This window comes from Gavialis gangeticus, unplaced genomic scaffold (genome assembly GCF_001723915.1).
Source record: "Gavialis gangeticus isolate Ggan-Ray unplaced genomic scaffold, GavGan_comp1, whole genome shotgun sequence".
NCBI lineage: Eukaryota > Metazoa > Chordata > Crocodylia > Gavialidae > Gavialis > Gavialis gangeticus.
The window spans coordinates 2,802,492-2,825,745 of NW_017729002.1; the positions used below are offsets into that span (position 1 = coordinate 2,802,492).

Genomic DNA, 23,254 nt, shown 5'->3' on the forward strand with positions numbered 1-23,254 from the left:
CTCCCTAGGTAATCTGCTGTAGCACTTAACCATCTGAAAACAGGCTGAGGGAACTGAGCTTCTTTAGTCAGAAGAAGGGAAGACTGTGGGGGGATTTAACAGCAGCCTTTGACTGCCTGAAGGAGGGTTCAAAAGAGGATGGAGCTGGACTGTTCTCAGTGGTGGCAGATGACAGAACAAAGAGCAGTGGTCTCAAGTTGCAGCAAGGGAAGTTTAGGTTAGACATTAGGAAAAACCTGCTCACTAAGAGGGTAGTAAAGCACTGGAACAGATACCCAGAGAGGTGGCACAATCTCCATCCTTGGAGGTTTTTACAACCCAGCTAGATAAAGCCTTGGCTGGGATGATCTAGTTGGGGCTGGTCCTGCTTTGAGAAGGGGGGTTGAGCTGGACGATGTCCTGAGGTTTCTTCCAACCCTAATTTTCTAAGATCTGCCCATAGTTGGAAAGCTCTTCCTACTATTGAACCTTGGTCTCCCCTGTGGCTTTAAGCCAGCACTTCTCGCCCTGTGCCCCCTGGACAAAGAGCCCTGCTCTTTACAGCACCTCTTAATACCTGAAGGCCCCTTCTCCTCCTTGGAAGCTGTCTTGGCTGCCATGTGTGAGGAGCCCAAGCCCAGCACTGTGTATCGGACTTGCTCAGAGGACCCGTCTCAAAGGAAATTTATTATTATTTTTATTTAAACACCAAAACTCCTCTTAGAGGAACACGACGGCCGAGGACCTCAGCAGCGCCCGGGGAAACGGTGCTCCTGGTGTCCCCACGGGGGAGGCTTGAGCCGTCGGGGGTCCCCGGGGGCAGGGCTGCCAGCTCTCCTTGAAAATATTCGGGGAGGTTTCCTCACGCGACGTAACGACACGAATGGCTTTACCTCAGGAAGGCAAATGCACGTGACTATTACATATTAAAAACCCACTGGCCCGCTACATAAACAGACCCAACATTGAATGCTTATTTTAACGACTGTCCCAACACGTCTCTCCCGGGGGACTCTCGGCATCTCATGGAGAGTGACTGCTACTTCTGGAGACCCTCGAGCAGTCCTGGAGGCGGGCGGCCCTACATGGGGGGCGGGGGGGGAATCCCTCAACCGGGCGGGGACCCCGCGGGCCTGCAGGGAAAGCTGCGGCGAGGGCGGCTAGGCGCATGCGCGGGGGCGGCCATGGCGGCGGCGCTGGAGCACGAGAACCAGGTCTTCCTGGACCTCTTCCACCAGGACGGGCTGGTGGTGTGCGCGCGCGGGCTAGGCATCGACCGCCTGCTGCTGCGCTTCCTCCGCCTGTACTGCGAGCCCACCAGCCTGGTGCTGGTGCTCAACACAAGCCCGGCCGAGGAGGCGAGTGCGGGGCCGGGGGCGCGGGCGCTACAGGCTCTACGGGGCCTCCGGGTGCGTCCGCTCCCGGGCCCTTGGCGCGGAACAAAGCAAGTCCCGGGCGGGCCTCTCGGCCCCACTCGCCCCTCAGGGAAGAGAGGCTCGTTCCGGGGCGGAGCAGGCACCTGTCGCTTCCCGCTGGTGCTAGCTAGGGCGCGGGGTCCGGCTGGAGGCTTTGTAGCTGGGGGAAGGGGGGGGATTCAGGACAGCAGGAGAGTTGCCGGTCCTTGGGTCAGACCATGGGTCCGTCTTCCTCAGTCTCCTGTGTCAGGAGTGCAGGGAGCCAGGCCCCCTTTAGTGCACTCCTCCTAAGCTCCTGACCTTCTCTTCCCTCCCTGTGATGTTTGTAGTTGAGGCAAGTGACTAGCTGTTGCCTTTGCAGTCGTCTCCCTGGTTGAGGGAGCCTAATAGTTCACTATGTTATGGCTCTCTGAGCCCGTCACGCAGCGTGGCACGTCTCTGGGCAGTGTCACTGAGCAGTGATCACTGGCTCCTGCGAGTTGCTGGAGGGCAGAGGTGGCCTGTCCAGCGTGTTCTGCTCCGTGTCCCTGTTTAGTGCCCTTGTTTTGAACCTCTGACCCTTGCTGCCATCCCTATTTTGTCTTTTTGTTGTCCCAAGGGATTAGAGGTGGGCCCTTCGTGGTCCCTCTCGTGACAGGAGGATTCTAGCTCTACTCAGTGGCTTTGGCCTGTGGTCTGGAGTGGCACGTCGCAAGGCCTGCGTCCACAGTAGCAGAGGGTGGGTGCTGAAAGGGAGAGTGAACTGGGCATGAGCAGGATCTGTTACCACTGATCCTCTTTCACTTGCACCTTTCAACAATTTAAGGTGTAGGAAGTTGTGTTCGGAAGCTTTATTCCTGACTCCCGTGCTTGATAACTGTTGATCCCCCTTTTCTTGCAGAATTTGTCCAACCCCTTTTTGAATCTGGCTAAACTGTCACCTTCCACCACACTCAATGGCAGTGAGTTCCACGCTTTAAATTAATTGCACACTGTGTGAAAAAGAACTTCCTTTTGTTAGTTGTAAACCTACGGCCGACTAGTTTCATTTTGCGACCCCCTACTTCTTGTATTGAGAGAGAGTAAATAATCAATCCCTATTTACTTTCTCTTTGCCCTTTAGTATTTTGTAAACTTGTATCATATTGCCCCTTAAGCATTTCTTTTTCTAAACAGAACATTTCTTTAGTCTCCCTGCATTTGGAAACTTAATCCCCACTGCATGCTTGGGATGAAGTTAGGCAAGTGTTTGAGTGCAAGACAGTCCATCAGGTCCCTCTTTATTTAGGTTGTAGATTTCCTGTTGTAACTGAAGCTGAGCATTTTGACAAAAAGACCAGGGTACAAGGGCACATGACTTGAGGAGAGGCTGAGGGAGCTGGGCTTATTTAGCCTGGAGAGTAGAAGCCTGAGAGGGGACTTAATACCAAAAAGAATGAAGCTAGACCAGGGGTGGGCAATTATTTGGGCCGATGGGCCACAGGGAGATTTGATGAGTTTCATAGATTCATAGATGTTTGGTTTGGAAGGGACCTGGGCAGATCATCGAGTCCGACCCCATGCCCTGGGCAAGAAAGAGCACTGGGGTCAGACAATCCCAGCCAGATACATGTCTGGCCTCCCCTTAAAGACCCCCAAGGTAAGGGAGAGCATCACCTCCCTTGGAAGCCCATTCCAGATTCTGCCAACCCTTACCGAGTTGTCACAGGCCAGGTCAGCACCTCTCCCACCACAGCAACAACTCACTAGACCCCTGTGTGTAGGTTGGGGCTGCAGCTCGGCAAGGAATGGTGTTTGGGACTGGGATGGGCAGGAAAGGAATCATGGGGTGGGGTTGCGGGGCAGTGACAGCGCAGGGCCAGGTCCTTGGAGCAAAGCCACAATCCACTACCTGAACACCCCTGCCCTGTTTGGGGGCGGGGGAGGGAGTAGACTGTATGGAGGAGGGACTGCTTGGGTGCTAGGTCCTGAGAGCTGGCTGCAGGTGAGGGGAGGGAGAAAGCAGGGGGTATGTGCAGCAGAGCTCACTTGGGTAGTGCGGTCCATAGCTGCCCCTGCAGTGCTCCACATGGGACCAAGTCCTGACTGTCTCCCACCTGGGGCAGCCCGCACTGCACTCCAGCTCACACCCACCAGTCCAGCCCCGGCCAGTGCGCACAGTTTGCAGCTCAGATCCCTTCACCTCCACTGGCGGCTCCTCCTGCTGTGGTGCTCTGGACGGAAGGGAAGCTTCAGCCAGGCAGCTCCTGCTCCAGCTCCTGGCTGCCTTCCATCCGCTTGGCCACCTGCGCTAGCGGGCAAAGTGGGTGAAAGGCAGCCTGGAGCTGGAGCCCAAGCCTCACGTGCGGCAGCAGGGTCTGCCTGGCTGAAGCTTCCTCCCCACCCAGAGCAGCACAGCAGGGTCAGGAGCAGGAGGAGGAGCCAGCATTGGCAGCAAAGGGAGCTAAGCCAGCAACCCAGCCAGCTGCAGCTGCATCAGGAGCAGTCCCACCAGAAACTCTGTGCTGGCCTGAACCAAGTCTGGAAGGCAGGAGCACCGCACTGGCTGCCCCAGATAGGGCTTGGCCCTATACAGTGTGTCATGGGGGCAGCCACAGGCCAGATCCAATCAATTGGTGGGCACCTGCCATGGGCCAGATCTGGGCCTGTGGCCCATAGTTTGCCCACCCCTGCGTTAGACTGTTCTTAGTGGTGGCAGGTGACAGAACAAGGAACAATGGTCTCAAGTTGTGACAAAAGCAGTTTAGGTTAGATATTAGGAAAAAACCTTTTTACTAGGAGGGTAGTAAAACACTGGAACAGGTTACCCAGAAAGGTTGTGGAATCTCCGTCCTTAGAGGTTTTGAAGACCCAGCTAGACAAAGCCTTGGCTGGGATGAGATAGTCCTGCTTTGAGCAGGGGGTTGGACTAGATGACCTCCTGAGGTCCTTTTCAACCCTAATTTTCTGTGATTCTATGATTGTTGAATAGCTTGCCCATCCCTATTACTTCATATTGGTAAGGAACTGCCTCTTTTGTATGTGCATCCATTATGTATAAAACTTTGCTTTTCTTGTCTCTCTTTTATTGTAACCAAATGCAAAGGCTGTGTAAGAAGTGAGGGAAATGGAGGAAGTTTACTGAACCACTGCCTCCTATGTGGTGCAGCTGTAAATTAAAATCAGAACCAGTGCAATTCAAGGGTGTACCAGTCCGGGTATTTTAAGCATAACTAGAGATGTAATGTCCTTGTATGTAGCTGTGGTAAGATCTCATTTTCAGGCATAAAGGGGGAGCTACTGGATGGTCAGGGGAATAAAAACTTATTTTAGAGTAGAGACATGGTTTAGTTCAGCAAAACAAAGATGAAGTGTATAATTGCTGTCTGTATACCTTGGCAGGTAAACACCAGTGAAGCAGAGCTTTTAAAGCTGAAGCACAACATTCACGAAATAAACGGATATAAATTGGCCACAAATAAATTGCGGATGAAAATAAAAGTTCCTAACCATCATAACAGTAAGGTTCTGGAACAGCTGGGGAAGCTGGAGCAGCAGAGAACAAAAAACCCAACCATCTTTTTAGATGGAGCTTGTTCGGCTTATGGATGGTATTATAATGATTTGATAGCTTGCAAAGGGAAATAAACGGACTCATTAACCTACTGGTTAACATCGGTCCTATTAATCAACCAAGTGTTAAAGTTACCTTAGGCTTTTGTCTCAGAGTTAGTAAAGAAATTACAGGGAAATATTTTCTAAATTCCTTAGGTTACTTACTGAAATTCAATTTGCCTAAGTTGCTTTTGCAAATCAGAGTTAGACTCTGAAGTCAGTTAGGTGAGCCTGAGTGTTTTAATCATAATACCTAACCAGACAAGATGTGTTGCATCTTGCCTAGAAGTTAGTGCCTAATGGCTGCAATTTTGTAGATATGTTTTTGTGACCGCTCCCAAAAAAACAATAGACAAGCACGTAGATGACTATTATTTTTCCATTCGTTTACTCAGTTACTCTGCTGATGTATTGTGTTCTAATCTCATTGTTTGGTTTAGGAATATTTTATTGATCAGCTGAGGTCAGATGGAGTTTCTCATCTTCCCCAGCGCATCACCAATGAAATTACGACCAATAGTCGGTATGAAGTTTATACCCAAGGTGGTGTCCTCTTTGCAACAAGTCGAATACTTGTGGTGGATTTCCTGACTGACAGAATTCCTTCAAGTCTTATCACTGGTAAGAACTTAATAAAGTAAAGCAAGGACTTTATTTATGATATTTCAGATACATATTTGGAAGTTAATTTTTTGTGAGTAGTCACACTGGTAATTGTAATTACCAATATTTTTAATACTTTTGCTGTTGCCACTAGATGTCAGTATAACAATAGCCATATTTTTATTTCTTGCTGTATGTATAAATTAAACATAAATGTTATTTGATATAATGAGTAACTAAACAAATTCAGAAAAAAAACTAGTTAAGTGAAGCTCTTTTTTTTTTAATCTAATATTCCTCAAACATGACAGACAGTATACTACTGTTATGGATAAATCCTTTTTTACTATCCAAGAACCATTATCCAATGGGGGCATTTCTAGCGGGTCCCACAGGTTCTTGGCTTAATACTTTTGAAACTGTTATCAGTTACATGGAAAAACATAAACGTTTCAGGTAACACAAATTGCTGGAGTGGTAAATAATTGGCCATAGATCACATAGTAAGATGAGCTCACTCTAACAGGTATTTTAATGTGGTCTAATATTAAGACATACATTCAAGAACCAAGACATAGGTCACGTAAGATAAGGGGGACAGCTTTTGAAAGGCAGTGACTTGGAAAACAACTCAAAGTTCGTGGTAGATAACCCACTGACTGTGAGCTCTTATTTGCAGTGTACATCCAACTTATCCAAGTCCTAGAGTGGTGATAATTATTGGAGCCACTGCTTCCCTGCTGCCAAATTTCCAAATCTCAGAGGAACCACAATTGTGTAACTAAAGTTGGGGCAGGGTCTTTAATTGAGCTAAACCAGTTGAAGCTAAAAATAGTTTATACTTTTAAATAAAATAATTCACTTTTTAGAACTGCTTTTGTAGGGGTGTGAGTAGGTTCTGACACTTAACGCAGGCCTTAAGTCAGTTTCTAAAAGACACTGCAGTTCAGTCAGATGTTGTGTGTCTGATTCACATATTCTGTGGACTTTGTCTTCACTTGAAAGAAGGCTTTTTAATATATTAAGTCACATGTTGGAATCCTATTGTAAGCAAGGCAGGCTTTAATTTTAGCAAATCTTAGCTGAGTGAATTCAACCTCTGGGGTTTACTGCATCCAACTTCCTTTGTTTTCACTAGGGTTTTGTAACATTGCATCTTTTTTGTCAAGGGCAAAGCCTTGATTAAATATTGTAGCCTGTATTACAGTCATCTAATCAGATTTCCTGCATAATTGTCCCTTCTGCTGCTAAAATCGTGCATATATGAAATCAGAAAAAACTTGAAAAACAATTTTACAGAGGTTCTTTGAACACAAGAAAACTGAACAAAATATAATGGGTATAATTATTTGGCTGATTATCAGCTTACAAGTTAAGATGTTTTGTGGTTCAATTAATTCAAATTTTGTAGCCTTTAAAATATTTACATTGTAGTACTAACATACTCAAATTGGCTTTCAGTATTGCTCCTTTGTCAGCATTACAAATTTTGTTTTAAGATAAGTTCTAGGAATGTCTAATGTAGCACTGAGAATCCAAATTAAGCCTGCCTGGCTTGCATGGTTACACTAGTGTTTTTGGCTGAAGATACCTCAGTCACAGAGCTATATTATTTGGGATTTTCATGCTGAAGAAAAGGAATTATTTGAATTGGTCTTGCAGGATTTTGTACTTAGAGGAAGATGATTCAGATTCTTCTTTTTTAATTATCAAAACATGTTAAGAATAAAGCATTCTTGTGGAGAAAATGTTCACAATACTGTAATATTATTTTTCCTTTTGTGTAACTTGTAAACCTCTCATTCTGCCAGGCATTTTGGTGTACAAAGCACATAGAATCATTGAGTCATGTCAAGAAGCATTTATCTTGCGACTCTATCGCCAGAAGAACAAGCAGGGTTTCATTAAAGCTTTCACAGACAATGCCATTGCTTTTAATACTGGCTTTTGCCAAGTGGAAAGAGTGATGAGAAATCTTTTTGTACGGAAACTTTACTTATGGCCCAGGTAAGGCACCTTGTTACTTAGTACATGATATTTTTGTTATTCTTGCAGTTGTTTGGCTTGTGGTAATTTTCCATAGACTCTGCCGTTATCATTTAGATGCAAGATCAAAATTAGTATCTTCCTTTAAATATGTGTATTACGTTTAAAGAATTCACAACTGACTGGTAATTGAGGCACAAGGTTTGAGACTTCTGTGAAGTTAGCAAAGCCAGGTGTAGAGCCAAGACCTCCTGTATTAGGCCAAGTGACATATCTACTGAACAGTGAAAACACAGAGACTATCGTAGTTGCACAGAAAATCCATCTGTACTTACAGTCGTTTTTTTATCAGTCCACCGTACAAGCCACTCACTTTCTCCTTTGTCCTGTCACCTGCTACTGTAAATAGTATCTTCAGCTTTCATTTAATCAGTAAAAGGAAACAGAGGTGAGGTTAACTAGGGAAGAAGTGGGTAAACAGTGGTGTTACAGAATGTTCTTCTCTTGTCTCAAACCCCTGGAATCTCCTCCACAGGGTGAAGTTCTGCTGGAAAGGAAAATACACCTTAAGGTTTGTAAGGAGACATGTACCTGGAGCCCTTATTCTCCATGCCATGATCTATTCCAACATTATCTCCCCTTCACATATTGATACAGATAGTGCTGGTGGTGCATAGTGGTTACCTGGTTTTAATGTTGATGGCTGGGCTGAATATGTGAATCTAGTGAATAACTATAGCACCAAGCATACCACCCAAAAAACTTCTCTTCATAAGCTGCCCTCTCTCTAGGTTTCACGTAGCAGTGAACTCGTTTTTAGAGAAGCATAAACCTGAAGTAGTGGAAATGCATGTATCTATGACTCCTGCCATGCGTGCCATCCAGACTTCTATACTGGACATCCTGAACGTGTGTCTGAAAGAACTCAAACGCTACAATCCAGCTCTTGAGGTGGAAGACTTGTCTTTGGAAAACGCTATTGGAAAACCTTTTGACAAGGTATCTTGTGTTTTGCTGTATTATAACAAAGATAATTTTTGCTAGCATTTTCTATGGTAATACAGTATTTCAGAAACTAACTGGAAGCCACTTAAAATTTCTCTTGACAAGTTCATAACAAATGCAAGTAGAGAATCGTAGTTATCCATAGTGCTATTTGTATGCAGTTGGCATTACCAGATTTCACTGAGAGCACCTGGGGGCAGAGGTGTTTTTTGTTGCTTGTTTGTACAATACCAAGCACAAAGAAATGTTGGTCTGAGATGAAACCTCCTAGCTATTCTGGCAATATAAGTTATGGGGCAATTTTTAATACTTTCATAGTTGCGTAAATTCTTAATTGCTTGGCTGTTTAGTCTGGTGTACTGAATGTCTTTTTTTAGTTGGCTGTGTCTAATGGAAAATTTTGATTTGTGAAGCCAATGCATTACTATGTCATGCTGACATGCTCACAACCTGTATTCTTCCTACTAGGAGCTCTTCATATGCAGGGGGGGCAGACTATGGCTTGGTGCATCTGTATCTTATCCAAATACTGTTTGTCATTAGCCATGTTTATATTGCCATTGGTAGCAGACCTGAAACTTGCTTGACCAGTTTACTTTTGCAAAGTAAAACCATAAGCTTAGGCAGTCATTTTATGCCAAAGTTACTTTAAGCTTATCTCTTCTTGTATTTTAACATGAAGCCTTGTGGAATATTTTAGAGAATGTTTGTTTCTATAATATTTAAATCTCTCATCTCCAGTGCGTTCATCTTTAGAAAAGATGAATGATATTATGATAAGTTTCTTTTTCTTTACTAATTAGTAAGTGTCGTGCCAGGTCAAGGAAAATAAGTTTTTATGTTTTCTGTATTTCAGCAGCTGTATTTTATTTAGGGAAAAGAAAATCTATGTTTAAACAGTAGAGGAAGCAAATATTTGTAAATTGTTTACTTATGTCAGAGCATATATTTTTTAGTTTTCCAAGGTACTGACTTAAATATAATATTATGGTTTTTATTTGAGCCTCTTTCACCAAAGTAATTCTAACATACAAAATTTTTGCAATACAGGTTTAAAAGCCAATGTAAATCTACTGTAGGCCTGATCACTGACCTCTACAGGCACTGTGAAAGATTTAGTGGACATTGAATCAAGCCCTCAATGCTGGAATGAAAAAGAGTTGCTGCAGACCAGTGTAGATTGCTATAGCATGTATACATGATTCTTAACTTTCTTATTTGTTTCTAGACAATCCGTCACTATTTAGATCCTCTTTGGCACCAGCTTGGAGCTAAGACCAAATCTTTGGTTCAGGATTTGAAGATATTACGTACTTTGCTGCAATATCTAACTCAGTATGATTGTGTCACCTTCCTTAATCTTCTAGAGTCGTTGAAAGCAACTGAAAAGGCTTTTGGTCAGAATTCAGGTATGAGGTGAATTCAGAAAATGCACAAAAACAGTGAAATCTTGATACTTTTTAATTAAATCCTCCAGCCTATACTGAGGCGTCTAATTAGGTTTAAATACCCAACCATAAGGACGTGGGTCTTATTGACAGTTAATGCTTTCACCCTCCCCCTAAACTTCTGTTACTTAACAGCATGAAATAAATCACATCACAAATTTGCATTTTTCTCTCTTACCAAGACAGTGATTATATAACAAGCAGGTAACATAGCTATTTCAGATGAGAGATTTTGTGCTTTTATTTGAAGTTGAAGCACACATGTTCCAAATGTCTAATTGACTAATATTGTGGTTTACCTTCACCTTTAGGATGGTTGTTTCTTGACTCTAGTACATCAATGTTTGTAAATGCTCGAGCCAGAGTTTATCACGTTCCCAGTGACAAAGTGAGTAAGAAGAACGAAGTATCTGAAAATATCAGTATGAAGAGAGAGAAAAGTGGTATGAGAATTTCTCATTTTTAAACTGTTAATTCTAGCATTTTGTAATTTGTTACCGGCATTACAGTATCATCAAGGATCCACTGCTTAGACTCAGAACCTATTGTTCTAGGTGCTTTGTAAGTACACATTGAGAGAGTCCTAGCTCTAACGAATTTAGAATAGATAAGACAGTGAGGTACAAGGAGATGAAGTAACATACTTCAGGACCTTGCACAGCAAGTCCCTGAAAGAGCTTCTATAGCAGGGGTCAGCAAAATGGCAGATCCGGCCAGTGGCCAGACTCCCATTTCCCAGTAGCCCCTGCGTATGTCACATTGGCCAGTTTCCATGGAGACCCCAGCAATGGCAGAGCTATAACAGCACCAGGCCAGGGTTTCCATGGAGACCGGCCCCAGCAGCACTGGCAGGGCATGTCGCTGGGCAGGGAGCTGCTCCAAGGTTGGGGCTGGGATCTTGTGGTGGTGACAGCATGGTCTGGAGCCAGGGCAGAGCCGCAATCCACTGCCTGCACACCCCTGCCTGGGGCATGCAGGCAGCAGATCACAGTTCTGCCCCAGCTCCAGACCATGCTGTCACCGCTGCAACATCCTTGTCCCAGAACAGCACCCTGCAAAGCCACATGCCCTGCCAATGCTGCTGGGGCCAGTCTCCATGGAAACCCTGGCCCCACCGTGTCACAGCCCCACAGCTGTTAGGCTCTCCATGGAAACTGGCCACAGCAATGCAAGCAAGGGTTACTGGAAAATGGAGTCTGCCACTGGCCGATCTGGCCAACAGGCTGGACTTCGCCTGCCCCTGTTCCACGGGGACTGTTCTTGAACCGCAAAGGGTGTTTGTATTGGCTTGTTATTCAGTCACTTATAAATATGGGGTTTTTTTCCCTTTAAGAGTTTTGGAATTAAAGCATCCATATTTTACTCTGTTTAACTTTTGCTTCACAAAAGCTTTTGTCCTCATTTATAAATATGTTTATAAAATAGCAGTCCCCAACCCCATCAGCATAACAAGTTGCATATGTGGACCGTTGAAAACTGCCTTTGCAACAGTTATCATCAGTATCTAACTCATTAATTTAAAGCTTTTGGGGATCTCTTGACTGTAAAGCCTTCAATATTAAATCTGTTCTATTGTATTTCAGAACTAAAAAGGGAATTGGTTCTAGAAAGTAACCCAAAATGGGAGGCTTTAAGAGAAGTATTGAAAGAGATTGAAAATGAGAACAAGAGCAGTGAAAGTCTTGGTGGACCAGGTAAGATAGTGTCAAATGTTGTAGATTACCAGAGGCTTGATAGGTTCTTGCCTCTGAGTAACTTTTAAGGGGGAAACATAACTAGCTTTTGTGTGTGGAGGGGGGTGTAAATGTCTTATGTTTAGTCTAATACTTTGGTAATATTTATGGATAACAATAACAAATAAGAAGAACTAAGTAGAAGTTGTTAGCTATTAAAGTCAGTGTAAACAAATAACCTGTAAATGTGAAGCTGAGAATTCCAAATTGAAGATATACCTACAAGTGGGACCATGCCTGCCTTTGAAACAGGTAAGAATTTCAAAAGGGCTAAATTCACTGAGAAGCATTAGGTACCAAGTCATATGGATGTTTTATAAATCCACCCAAATCTTTGTAAATTTTGATATCCTGGGCAGGCACGCAGGCTGGCTCTTTGTTCAGTCCTCAGTAATAATTTGTAACTATTTATTTAAATACTAATGTCAGTGGATAGAACATATATCAGACACATGTACGCTCTCATCAAATTAGTGAAGTCTGTTGCAAATAGTCATATCAATCTGCAAAAAGAGAGCTTGGCCAGGGTTCTCAAATTTGAGGGTGTAAAATATGTTTGTTTGAGGTATTTCTAGGCTGACTAACTTAGATAGCAAAGGGTGAAAATTAGAACAGGTTCAACTAGCATGTACTTTTTATATCATTCTGTGTTTGCATCAGTCTCATGTCAGATGGTTCAAAGAACCTGCACTGATTCTGGCCATTTAAGAATAAGGAACTTAGACAGACCTGCAGTTGGCGCCTTGTTATGTTCATGACAAAAATCATGCAAGTTAGATGGTCCACAAAAATCCAGAGCAACTACTACTAACAAGTGTGAAGGCATTTGGCAGGCATGCTCTAGAGATCATTTACAAACAATTTAGATCTTTATCCACATACAAGAAGTCTCTTGAGCAAAGTGCAGTGTAAGAGATTTAAAATATTTTTTTTTGACTGTAGGACAAGTGCTTATTTGTGCCAATGACGACCGAACTTGTGCACAACTCCGGGAGTACATTATTGGTGGAGCAGAAGCTTTTTTAATGAGACTGTATAACAAAACCTTTGGGAAGGATGAGAAAACTGGAGATGTGTGGAGTAAGGATAGAAAAGCTGTCAAGTCCAAAGGAAATGCCAAATTGGACAAAGGGCCTCGGGCCAAAAAAGCCAGAATAGAAGCTGCTTCAAAACAAAACAAAAACAATAAAGAAAGAGACTTGATTTTAATCCAGACAAGGGAAAAAACAGATGAGGAGAACATAGGAGATGAGGCAGAGGATTATAAAGACTTCAGCAGTAGCCAAGAAAGCAACATGGAGGAAACCAAACCTGAAGATTTCCATGTGAACTTGCCTTCAGATACTTACTATGGTATCTTTAGAACCCCCTTGACTATTATTCATCCACTGCAGGGTTGTAGTGACCCTTATGCTCTCACTCGGGTATTGCATGAAGTGGAACCACGATATGTTATATTATATGATGCAGAACTAACTTTTGTTCGGCAGCTGGAAGTCTATAAGGCAAGCAGGCCTGGGAAGCCCTTGAGGCAAGTTGAGTTGATATCTGAGAATGTAGTTGCTGTAATTTTGCTTTAAAAAATGCCAGTGTTACAGCCATTTGATAATTAACCCAGAATATCCATTCAATGAATCTGTGTTTATCTTGTAATTCCTATTCAGTTATATTCTTTGGTTTCAAAAGCCACAAGCATGTACCCTGTAATTGATTCTACTTTAAAAATGTGTGTTTATTTTTCCAGCAAGTATTTAATCCTCTTTACAACAGAGATGTATCAGCACACCAGCAATTACATGTTCCATCATGCTTGAGCCCCTACCCCCTGCCCAACCTGGGCCAAGAGGCATACTTATGTTTAAAATGTGTCCTGCTGGCTGAACGCTAATTGCAAGTTTGCTGTGTTTGCTTGGCCCAACGAAAGTGTTTGTGGTCATGAAGTGAAATTTTACAGTATGCTTCTTCCTTTTCCTGAGCCTGATCATACTGTTCACTAATTGAGAAACTCAGTGTTGAAACAGGGTATTAAGACATTATAAAAGTTCTTTTTGGGTAGGCATTGCAAACATACCAAGGAAACAGTTTCATGTATTTTGAACATGGTGCAGGGACAGCTAATAGAAATATCTCCATGTAGATTTTATGTACTTAATACATTGACCTGATATAAAACTATTAGTATTTGTCCAAGTATGAACAGACTAAAAATTATACTGCTTTAACTGCACTGGCAAGTACTGTTTGTGTGTACCCATTAGTTGATCCATTTTGACTTGGTCTGTTCCTACACCACAATGATTTAATCTCTAAATAAATCAGGTGGTAACTATTGGGGTTTAGTTTCCATTTACTAAAGAGTAGACGGATGAAACTGTTAGTGGGTTCAGCAGAACAGTGGCAAATCCCCTCCCCCAGCTTTTATAAAGTGATATAATGTTTTATCTGTTCAAGTCCTATGTATATGTTATGATGGCTGCGATGCATGTGACACCAGTGAAAGGGGATCCTTTATATAAAGAAAGTATATCCATATATAAATTGAGGTATTGCCCTTCTCTAAGCCTGTCACTTTAGAGTGCCATCGTTAAAGTAATCCACACTTTTGGTTCATTTTATAAACGTTCTTCAGGCAAGCTTGCATATAAGAACAATGAAAAATATGATCTCCATTTTTATTTTGCTGCTTGCCTTTTCTGAAAGAACTTGCTTGTCTCAAAAAAACAGTGATGATGAGTAAAACACCATGCCATCTGCTTCAGTTGCATGCCGGTGCTTATATAAGCATATCCTTCTTTTGGCAAAAGGGAAAATTTGGATAAAAGAATTTTTCAGCAAATGAATTTCCACAATTCTAATTTCAGTTGAAATGTAATTAATGGAGTCCTTGTTAGTCAAATATTTATTATTTAAGCCCTTAAAGCTAGTAATCTCAAATACCAACATGTCCATGTTTCTTTCAGGATAACGTTGTGTTTTGCAATCTAAAATAATGTTCTTGTGCCCTGCCTGTAGGGTTTATTTCCTTATATATGGAGGTTCAACAGAAGAACAGCGCTATCTCACTACTCTAAGGAAAGAAAAAGAAGCTTTTGAAAAACTCATTCGGTAATAAAAGTGGTCTTGCTAGCTTTACAGGAAATCACTTGTTTCATAGCACACATTTTTATGTTCACTTCTTGAACCTGAATTTCTTATTTCTTTAAAGTTTTCAATTATGCTGGCTTTTCAGTGTTAAGTCTCCCCTTGAGAATCAGTGAAATGACAGTGGCGTAGTTGTATCGCTAACATGGATGCATCTGTCTAAAACTTCAGAAATATGAAAGGCCTAAACCTCATTGTGGGTGCTGCTTGCAGCTATGCGTGCTTTTGTGTGGGAAGACATCTTAAATGTTTTACTTACAGGAATAGCAACTTCTGTATGATGCCAGACAGCTTTTGGGGCTTTTTATATAGTTCCAGTGGAGGGACACATCATAAAATCATAGTAGGGTGGTGGGCCAGTATCGCAAAGACAAGGTTAGGCTGCTGGTCTTCATGTGCAGTTAAAAGTCCCCTTTTCCCAGAGAAGTTCCACAGAAATCTGAGGCTCCTCACAGTACAAATACTAATAAAAATAAGTGTCTGACTAATAGCCTTAATTTACTTGGGATTTTTCTTTGGATCATTGTAATTCTTATAAAGTCTTCAAGCAATACTAAACTATGTGCATTTCTAGTACTGTTTCACCAGATGTAAAATAATTTATAGTATTTGTCATGCTAGGATCCTGGAGAGCTCAGACATGAATATCAATAATAAAACACAACAGAAATAATTCCACTGTTACATTTTCTGATTTTTCAGAGAGAAGGCTAGCATGGTTATTCCTGAGGAAAGAGAAGGCAGAGATGAAACAAACTTGGATCTAATCAGAGATGCAGCTTCTGCAACTGTTTCTACTGACACACGCAAAGCAGGTGAGCAATTCCTGGAGCTAGCTCTACAGCAGTGGTTTTCAACCTGTTTTCATTTGTGGACCCCTAAAAAATTTCAAATGGAGGTGCAGAACCCTTTGAATTGTAAGTGTGATTATTCACATATTTTGAATGATCATAGTTATCTTTTGTCTTTTGCCATAGTTACCCTTTAATCATAGTCTGCAGACTCCCAGGGTCTGTGGACCACAGGTTGAAAACCACTGCTCTGCAGCTTCGTGTAATGTCAGGGTAGAATATCTGATGAGCACTTGACAGATTATTTGGTACAATGTTATTTTAGAAATCTTTCCTGCTCAAGCATAATATTCTAGGGTGCCTGCACACCCTAGAATTAGAACACGTCAAAGCAGACTTGATTAATCATTCTAATTAAAACGCTTCAGCAGCCTCACCGTCACTTTTATTCAGCGCTTCCACATTTCAAAATGACAGTGGGGACACTTTAATTAAAGCTTGCCAAACAAGTTTTATTTAAAGCACCCCCACGGCCATTTTGAAGCGTGGGGCGCTGAATACATGAAACACTGCACGTGTTTTAATTAGAGCAGCTCTCGGGAGCTGCTTTAATTAAAGTGCCTGCCTGCCCTGCAGCACGTGTAGAGATGACCCTAATGACAATATGTTCATGGTTAAATTCCAGTCCTTGTGCTTGGCGTCTGAGAGGGTTGCTGAATCATTGTAACTTGCCTGTTAGGTAGCACCATGAATTACCATAAAAGTATGGTCTGGCAAATACACCACCCTTCAACCTTCGGAGTGGAGATCTACATCCTGCCTACCTCACAGAGAGGAGAGGCTTCAAGACTTAATCAATATTGCTTTAAAATTTCAAACTAAAAAAATCAGTCCTTCACCCATTAAAGCCAGGATAAAAGTCTCTCTGACTTCAAAGGAAAATAGGTCTTATCCCTTCTATTTCACTGGGAGATCTTTAGGCAAGGAAGTGAAGGGAGTGAAGGCAATTTGTCTTCCCATAAGCACTTGGTAACTCTGTTACACAAGCCATGATGTAGAAGAGAGTTAATACAAAGACTTGGGTAGACTGGAGGGTGATCTCCAGGGCAAGGGCATGGGCTTTTGTCTTTTTAAATAAACTGGGAGGGGAAGAAAACTTGGATACTAAACAAAAAGAAATTGGCAGAGGTTAAAGATGTACCTAAGGCAACCAACTGACAAGTAAATAAAAATAGAAAGTAGAATTGTGTTGGTGTAAACAAATTCTGCTCTATCCCTTTCACAAATACGTGCGTATGTATGCTCTCTGTTTCAGAACAGGAGCTTGTCCATCCAAAAAATGCCAAGCACACTTTAATGCTTATGCAGAACCTGGCATAATGCCCTAGATACCTGTCTGCACATTAATAATACATAGGACCAGATTAAATTCGGTTAGTGGAAATGAATGTAGTTCTCATTGCCATTATTGGAAAGTAAGCCATTTGGTCCAGACTTTGGCTGGGGACAAAGACACTTCCCTTCGGCACAGGGCATCAGACTGTGAGTCACGCTAAGGCTTCTGAAGAATTGCAGCAGTATGTCTTTTAGCTTTGAAAGGCAGCAGGGAGCAGTGTCTTACAGCTTGCTCCTACTCCTCTGACAAAAGACCTGCATTAACTGACTCTGTAAGAAGACTGGTCTGTCTCCTCACAGCTAGAGTGAATGATGCCTGCTGTGTGAAGACTCAAGAAGGGAAAGCTTAAAGCAATGTTTTATTCTAAAGAACGTAAAAATTGAGGCGCAGGTGCCTAAGTTCCCTTGATCATTTTGCGCCTCTATCTTTTGACATCAATGGGTTTCACGTACAAACTGTGCACAGAATATAAAGAGTATTAGAATTTATCATAAAAAGATTATACTGGAGGGCTTTCATGACTAAAGGAAAAAAACTGCTTAAATCTACTTAAAAAAAATGCTTAAAAACTATGTAATACCCTCCCCAACAAACGTGGAAGAATTAGTCAGCTAGCAGTTATATTGATGGCAGATCAAGGCTTAGTATTCAACCTCAGAAACAAATTCATAAATTCATTGTCATATAATGTATACATGAGTGGTGCTGGTGGGTATTTTGGGTTTTGTGTGGCAGTGGTTGGGGGGGTTGTTTGTTTTTCCTTTTTGGAAAGGGGGTCCATAAATAGTTACAGTTTTATACAAGGCAGTAAAAGAGGCAGCAAAAGAAGGGATGTTTTCTATCCCAAATTTGGCAACAAAAATCAGTCATCCGTGTGCTACCATTCCAACAGTCTTGGTCCTTTATTTGAATGTCTTATCTGGCTTTTGCTTTTCTTAGAAATTCAAACTCTTTGCCCTTGTCTTCACAGCTCTACCCAGCCTCTTATTTCCTCCAGGTCCCTCTTGTTCACTTTATCCTCTGTCTAATCTGTTTGTCTTTATTCTCCATTTCTCTTCCCACTTTCATTTCATGGTGAGAGACACGTGCATGCATATGGTATGCCTTGGTTTGTCTGTCTTGCTCTTTTCTTTCTAATCCTATAAATCTTACTGCCTCATTTAGCTCTCTGTCAGGTATATTCTCTATTCCCCTCTATAGCAGTCAGTTGAGCCTGAAACATTTTGTTTATATCTTATTTATGGAAAAGATCCTGGTCTTGTACATACTTCTGATGGCCCAATTGTTGTATTCGAGTGGCAGATTGCTAGGAGTGAATGAGAGTATCTTAATTCCAAGTAAAAGTGATTGCTCTCACTTTTTAAGAGAAAATTGTAATGTTCTTTGAGTATAAATCTTTTTAAATTAAACTTTCCTGGTATGTTTAAACACTTATCTCAAGGGCTACAAACAGAAATTGTGTCATCCCAGGATAAATCATTTTTATCATAGGACAAAACATGATCATTTAGACATCCACATCCATTGTCCCAGGATAAATCCTAAAAAGGTTCACAGGATAAGAAGTGTTAACGGTTTTATCCCAGGAAATCATGTCTGACTGGGGAAGGTGTGGGACTGGGGATGGGGCAGGGGCAAGTGCTGCCCAGCCAGGGCAGGAGGGTGCAGGATGGAACTGCAGCTCATCCACGAAGCGTGGGAAGGGGTGGGGGCACAGCTCCTGCCGCTGCGTTCAGCAGCTTGTCTACTCATCCGGCGGCTCCCACTGCTGCTCCTGCCACTCATCCAGGAGGGCATGGCGGGGCGTGTGCAGGGTAGGCGGCAGCACTGGGAGGGGGGCTATGGGGTGGCTATGGTGATTTTTGGGGTAGCTGCAGCTCCCCCCCAGCACTGCCTCAGTGCCAGGCCACAGCTCCAGCCTGCCCTGCCCGCACCCCACACAGATCTGGGGCACACCCCCCACCTGTGCCCTTCTGGGGTGTATGCAGCAACAAGAGCTGTGTGGCTCTGTCCCACACCCTGCTCTGCCCCCGCTGAGTAGCGCCTGTCCCAGCACCACTCCCTCCCTCGCCACACGGGCTTCAGTCTACCCTCCTATGCCCCTTCCCTCCCCCATCCTGTTCCACCACACCAGACTTACCAGCTGCACACAGCTGTATCAAAAATCAGATTGGTATTGGCCAATATGCCTCCTTAAAAATCACCTATCAGTATTGGCCCCAAAAATCTCTATCAGTGTACCCCTATTAATCTGGGACATAATAAAGTGTGTCTGACCAGTTGTCCTGGGATAAACGCAATTGACTTAAGGGTAGAAAAGCCACAGTGAATCCTGATTGTGTGCATGCCAATCTAGGGACATTTCGATTCCAGAACAAACACAGGTATAACTTGTCCAGGGACAAATGCAACATCTGTTCCTAGGATGAATTTTGTCATTCTCAGCCAGTTGAATGTTGACTTTCATATGCAAAGCTTGGTTTGTTAAATTATGGCCAGTTCTCAATACAGCTGCATTTTAAAACTTGTCTAGTGGGTGAAGCAACAAGAAGAGGAACAGTCTGGATTTCCTGTGCCACTGACACCTCAAAAGTGGGATGCAGAGTTAAAATCAATCCATTCTGGAAACATTTTTTTAAAGCCTTCCAAATGCTTTAAAAATAAAAAGTTGTGAGAAGAAAAAGATTTGCATCTTTGGTGTCATATTAGTTACCTTAGAGAAGTGGTCACCAACCAGTGGATCTCGATCCACTGGTACGTCTCAAAGCCTCCTGGAGTCGATCCGTGGCCAGGGTGGGGAGCTGAATGCCCACGTGCATGCACACTCACACCCCAGCCCAGCAGGTCAATCCATGGGGGGATGGAAGGGGTGAGGGCTAGATCAAGGTCCCCGTGGTGAGGGATGGTGCCACAGAAGCAGAAACAGGGGTAAATTGAGTGGGGCACTGGCCAGGTGAGACTTACCTGCTGGGGAGGTGTGCCCCCAAATAATTTTTTGTCCCTATGCCTCAGTCTGCACCCCACCTTCCCACTCCACAGACTTATCTGCTGTGGAGGTGGCGGCAGTACGTGGTAGATCTCGGATTGCTTTTAAATACCAAAGGTGATCTCCTACTTAAAAAGGTTGGAGACCACTGCCTTAGAGCATTAATTTTATATATGGATTCGCAAGGGATTTTTTTCTGATTTTCTTTTGACTATGATAAACACTGGAAAAATCAGAATTTTATAATGGGGTTAGTAGAACTTTCAAGTTATTGTCATAATAAAACATAAGTTATCTATAAGGTGAATTGGCGATCAGCTATATGAAAGAGTTTCATTAAAAATATTTTATTCTTTAGGTGGACAGGAACAGAAGAGTATTCAGCACATTATAATAGTGGATATGCGAGAATTTCGCAGTGAGCTTCCATCTCTGATTCATCGTCGTGGCATTGACATTGAACCCGTTACTTTGGAAGTTGGAGATTACATTCTAACCCCTGATATCTGCATAGAGCGGAAGAGTATAAGTGATTTGATTGGTTCCTTAAATAACGGAAGGCTCTACACTCAATGCATTTCTATGTCACGTTATTACAAGCGGCCGATTCTTCTGATTGAATTTGACCCTAGCAAATCTTTCTCTCTCACTTTGCGAGACTCTCTGCAGCAAGAGATTTCTAGTAATGACGTCACTTCCAAACTCACCCTTCTTACTCTTCATTTCCCAAAACTACGTATCTTGTGGTGTCCCTCTCCCCATGCTACAGCTGAGCTCTTTGAGGAGTTGAAACAAAACCGGCCACAGCCTGATGCAGCCACAGCAATGGCCATCACAGCAGATTCTGAAATTCTTCCAGAATCGGACAAATATAATCCTGGCCCACAGGACTTTCTCTTAAAAATGCCAGGCGTTAATGCAAAAAACTGTTCTATCTTAATGAACAATGTTAATAGCATTGCAGAACTGGCAACACTGTCACAGGACAGACTCACAGAAATTCTGGGCAATGCTGTCAGTGCTAAGCAGCTGTATGATTTTATTCACTTATCCTATGCAGAGGCCATTTCTCAAGGCAAAACCAAAAAATGATTGATGGGGTTGGCCAGCCCAGGCCATGGTTACACTGTGTCTTGAACAGTAGTTTGGTAAAGAGTTTTAAATACATATATTTTTTTACCTTTTGGTGTAATCAACTGTATAGCCAATGCTAATCTACCAACTTTCACTGTTCCTGACATTGCTGGAGGCAAATTTCACGTACAAAAGACAGACTAGTGTATCATTGTAGTCCATCCACAGTGCTTGTACCAACTCTGTAATAGTAGAGAATGAAGTAAATGAACTTTGTTTTGGGGCCTACTGGAATCAGATGCTGTGAACGCTCAGTATTCTCTTAAAAGGAAAACTGACTTCAGAGATGTATGATGTTTTATATAATGAAGATGTGTTGAGTTTCTAATGGGTGAAATGTATGTGCTGTTTTGCATATTAGATTGTTTTGTTTTGGGGGTTACCTAAACCACCATTTTTTTGTTGATGTGACTTGTCTAAATTATAGGTAGTGGTGAAAATGTTTAAAATGTCCATGCTTTTTCCATGGAGTTTTAGGAGAATCTACTATAGATAAATTTTTAATGTCACAGTTTACAATATAAAAATGTGATCAGCATTCTTATTTATGGTCAGAAACTTAACTACATAAAAACAGTAGCCATTTCTCCAAGCTTGTGCTCGCACTGTACATTTTGTGTAATATTTTCTTATTTTACTGACAAAAATGCAAACTGTTGTTTTTCCCTCTTGGTAACACTGCAGAACCAATACAACTCTGGTGGTGTTGGTCGCTTCCATACAAGTTCCATAATTCTAAAACTGAGACGCACATTGTACATTGGTACACTGCCACTTTACTTGGTCTGTCTCTTAGTTTAGATTTATGCTCCAAAAACATTTTTGTTCCAGCTTTGATACCTTCTGTTAAAGATGAAAATCTAAATATTATATTATAGTATTTGATAAATTGGGTGGTTTAGTTCTTTTCATTGTACCCAAAGATTTTTCCATCATACATTCTACAACTTTTCCAAAGTAAAGTTTTAGAACAAATTCACAGTTTTTGGGGGTGTTGCTTTTGTTTTGTGCATTATCATCTATAATATATCCTAGTTTATTTTGCACTTGAGTGCCTTGAATTGCTAGTCTGAATAAATTCAGCACTGGTATTTGCTTATCTGAGAGCTGACTTTTAGCATTTTATGTAGTACAGAGTGGAGGAAGAATTTAATTTTTCTTTGTTAATTTCTGTGTGTCAGTTGTAAAAGACAAATATTCTGTATGGTACTTTCAAATTACAACTGCTTATCACAGTCTACTTTTACCACAGGGATGAGTAGAATTTCCAGTCATTTAGCCTTTGTCCATTAATAGTTAACATCTACACCATCTTAACTATGTACTAGTATTAAAAGCAGTATTTATCTTATCACTTCGTACTGTAGTACAGAAAAAATATATTTGTGTTATATGGGTCTGAGATCAGTTTGGGATGAATTTGTTCTCAGAATTGCACATGATAAAAGTGAAGAGCATACATTTATAACTATGTGGCTTTGAATGATAAACTCTGAATAAATTGCACAATGTAACTAAATTATTAATATTAAGAGGTATTTCAATTAAATTGCCTTTTTTTTCTGTACTTTGAATTTTATATGAATTCATACAGTCTTTCTCTGTTTTTCAGGATATAATATAATATATAATATAAATAATTATGGATTTGTAACATAAGATTGGTTCCCAATTGTGTTAAGTTCTGTACAAATACCTCAGACGTGTCCTCTGACCTGAAAATGATATTGTGAAATTGTCCCACAAATTAAATGCTTTCATTACAAAGAAATTTTGTGCTTATTTTTCTTGTCAGTGTTTGTTTGTTTGTTTGTTTGTTTTTTGCTGTTTTTAGAAGGGGTTAAAGCTATAAACTGTAGGGTTAAATTATAAACCTGGACTTTACCTCAATTTTAGTTCTCCAGATTTTTAAGATCATTGTACATCTGAAACTGTTGATCTCTTTCAATACATGCCAGTTGGCAAGAACTAGGAAATGGCTTATTTAAGTTGTCTTGGATCTTGTCTGCACAGGGATTTGTCTATAGCAGTAGAGATAAACCCTTTATCTGGAGATACTGTTCT

General features: G+C 41.9%; 1 protein-coding gene across 1 annotated transcript; it reads left to right on the forward strand.

The window, feature by feature from the left end:
* The first annotated feature begins 1,143 nt into the window (after nucleotides 1–1,143).
* On the forward strand, nucleotides 1,144–22,961 carry ERCC4 (ERCC excision repair 4, endonuclease catalytic subunit). The gene is made up of 11 exons (XM_019507424.1): nucleotides 1,144–1,337; nucleotides 5,408–5,588; nucleotides 7,382–7,577; nucleotides 8,348–8,555; nucleotides 9,790–9,970; nucleotides 10,321–10,452; nucleotides 11,593–11,703; nucleotides 12,685–13,273; nucleotides 14,755–14,847; nucleotides 15,586–15,698; nucleotides 20,415–22,961. Exons 1-11 carry the CDS (start codon nucleotides 1,164–1,166, stop codon nucleotides 21,146–21,148), a joined length of 2,712 nt encoding a protein of 903 aa, XP_019362969.1. The 5' UTR covers nucleotides 1,144–1,163; the 3' UTR covers nucleotides 21,149–22,961.
* The last annotated feature ends 293 nt before the right edge of the window (nucleotides 22,962–23,254 follow it).